The sequence below is a fragment of the Citrus sinensis genome, chromosome 2, assembly GCF_022201045.2.
Source record: "Citrus sinensis cultivar Valencia sweet orange chromosome 2, DVS_A1.0, whole genome shotgun sequence".
In the NCBI taxonomy this organism is placed as follows: Eukaryota; Viridiplantae; Streptophyta; class Magnoliopsida; order Sapindales; family Rutaceae; genus Citrus; species Citrus sinensis.
In genome coordinates this window covers 17,720,717-17,722,695 of record NC_068557.1, presented here as the reverse complement: position 1 = coordinate 17,722,695, position 1,979 = coordinate 17,720,717, and the positions used below count along the sequence as shown (strand labels likewise).

The 1,979-nt window shown below is 33.3% G+C and overlaps 1 protein-coding gene across 1 annotated transcript; it reads right to left on the bottom strand.

The window, feature by feature from the left end:
* Positions 1-1,146: 1,146 nt before the first annotated feature.
* Positions 1,147-1,691, bottom strand: LOC102628490 (calcium-binding protein KRP1). The gene has a single exon (XM_006469683.4). The coding sequence runs from the start codon at positions 1,651-1,653 to the stop codon at positions 1,303-1,305; it is 351 nt and encodes a 116-aa protein (XP_006469746.1). The 5' UTR covers positions 1,654-1,691; the 3' UTR covers positions 1,147-1,302.
* Positions 1,692-1,979: the final 288 nt, after the last annotated feature.

Genomic DNA, 1,979 nt, shown 5'->3' with positions numbered 1-1,979 from the left:
CCATAAAGTTAATTTGTGATAGATTTGTTGATTGTAAATTATCATTAGATGAGTAATGTTAATGTTAATATTAATATAACAAGCCATCATCAACCCGTTAGACTAGATTAAGCATGGTAGCAATGTTGCATTCTTACAAAATAGTTTCATTTTTTTGTGTGAAATGATCTAATATGTTCTCAAAATTATGTTCTATGTTTGAAACCCTACATTACTACTTTATCTAAATCAGTATGGGTCTCATCGGATTCACACTAGATTCTCAACTCATCAGTAAAATAGTAATACTTAATGTATAAAAATGTAATAACGAACAATAAGGAGTCCCATAATTTGATTAAAACAAGTTTAAATATTCCACTTCGAAATTTGAAGTGAATTCTCATTAAAAAAAAGAAACAAATCTGAGCGTTGTTGGATCTATTTTTTTTTTAACATTGGGTTCATTGGATTTCCCCACTGTCCAAATCCTTTTGCCTCTTCGGATTGTTCACATTTTCCTTAAAAATAAAATACTAATGCCGAAAGAATCTTGTCACAAGAAGATGACCAAGAATCTTATGCTTCAAAAAGAAAAGTTACGATCAAGGTGCGTGCGTGTCCAATTCTTATTAAAAATGATTTGGCCACCGACATACCAAGAAAAAAATATTACGATAATTTTCTTATATATATAATCTGATGAGAGTTTGTATTTTATTAATGTACGAAAACTTTATTATACCATATAAAGTGCGGAAACTTTCATTATAAAATGCTATAATTCAGTTTTTTGATTTTTTTTTTAAAGTGCTCTTAACAAAGAGTTAAGACGAAACTAAATGGGGATAAGCTATCCTATACATATCATGAAAAAACAGGGGCTTAACACATTCGGGAGGAATTATAAACATGTGGAGACCCAACAGAAAAGAGATAGCAAGATTAGCCATGCGATCTGCAATATAGTTGGCCACACGGTAAATATGATTAATGCGAACAAAATTCTGAAGTATAAAATCCTGAAGTAAGTTAGAATCCCATTTTTCAAACTTTAATAAAATCTTAGTATTCCGAATCGGTACTCATATAATTCAGCATTAACAATTGATGATAATAAGAGAGGAAGAATATTGTGCTAAAGAAAAGACTAATGGAAATTAATGGACTGAAGCAAATAAATGTAGATTGATTGACTTTTTCTTTACAAATTCGAAACGGTTTTTTCCTTTCATATGTTTTTGCAGAGGCATTGCCTTGTAATCTTGTTTGTTACAACCAGAAACAGAAATAAATAGGTTAATAATAATAATAGAAAGCTAATTAATAGATGCCAGAGCCAGCGTTGTTGAGCTCCTCGTTCAAAGCTTCTCGAAGCCAGAGCTGAGATTCTTCCATCAACTGAGGACTCAATCTGAACATCAAAACGCAAAACTCCATTTGATTCAAGGCGCCATCACCGTCAAGATCCCCTTCTTTAACCATGCTGGCAAGCTTATCGTCTGTCAAATCCTGTAACCCTAAAACAGCAGCGTTTAGCTTCAAGCTCTCAGTTGTGATGACCCCTTTGACCTTGTCCATCAGCAGCTGAAACCCATTACACAGCTCGTTTATGAGCCCCTCGCCACCCAACTTATCTGCCATTACAGGCAGCAGATCCTCGAAATCAACCATCCTGTTTGTTAAGGAATAACAGAATGCATGCCAGCTGTCATTTTATGATTGGTCAATGTGTTTGAAGACTGTTATTTTGCATTTCAGTTTGTTATAGCAGTTTTGGTGTAGTCTCTCGTGTATATAAAGAGCTGCATCAACTTGTTTCATTCAGTTAATAAATAATAACAAATTGTGTGTTTCTTTTCATTTTTCTTGCTTATTTTCTCACGATCCAAACATCATATCATTCTAATATGGTATCAGAGCAAACAAACATGATTAATTCAAATCAAGCTTCTGCGTCTGTCACTTTCAACTTCATTCAGCCAGTTAAGCTCGATAGA

Excerpts from the sequence above, each read along its gene's own strand:
- LOC102628490 (XM_006469683.4), bottom strand. The coding sequence starts at position 1,653 with ATGGTTGATTTCGAGGATCTGCTGCCTGTAATGGCAGATAAGTTGGGT.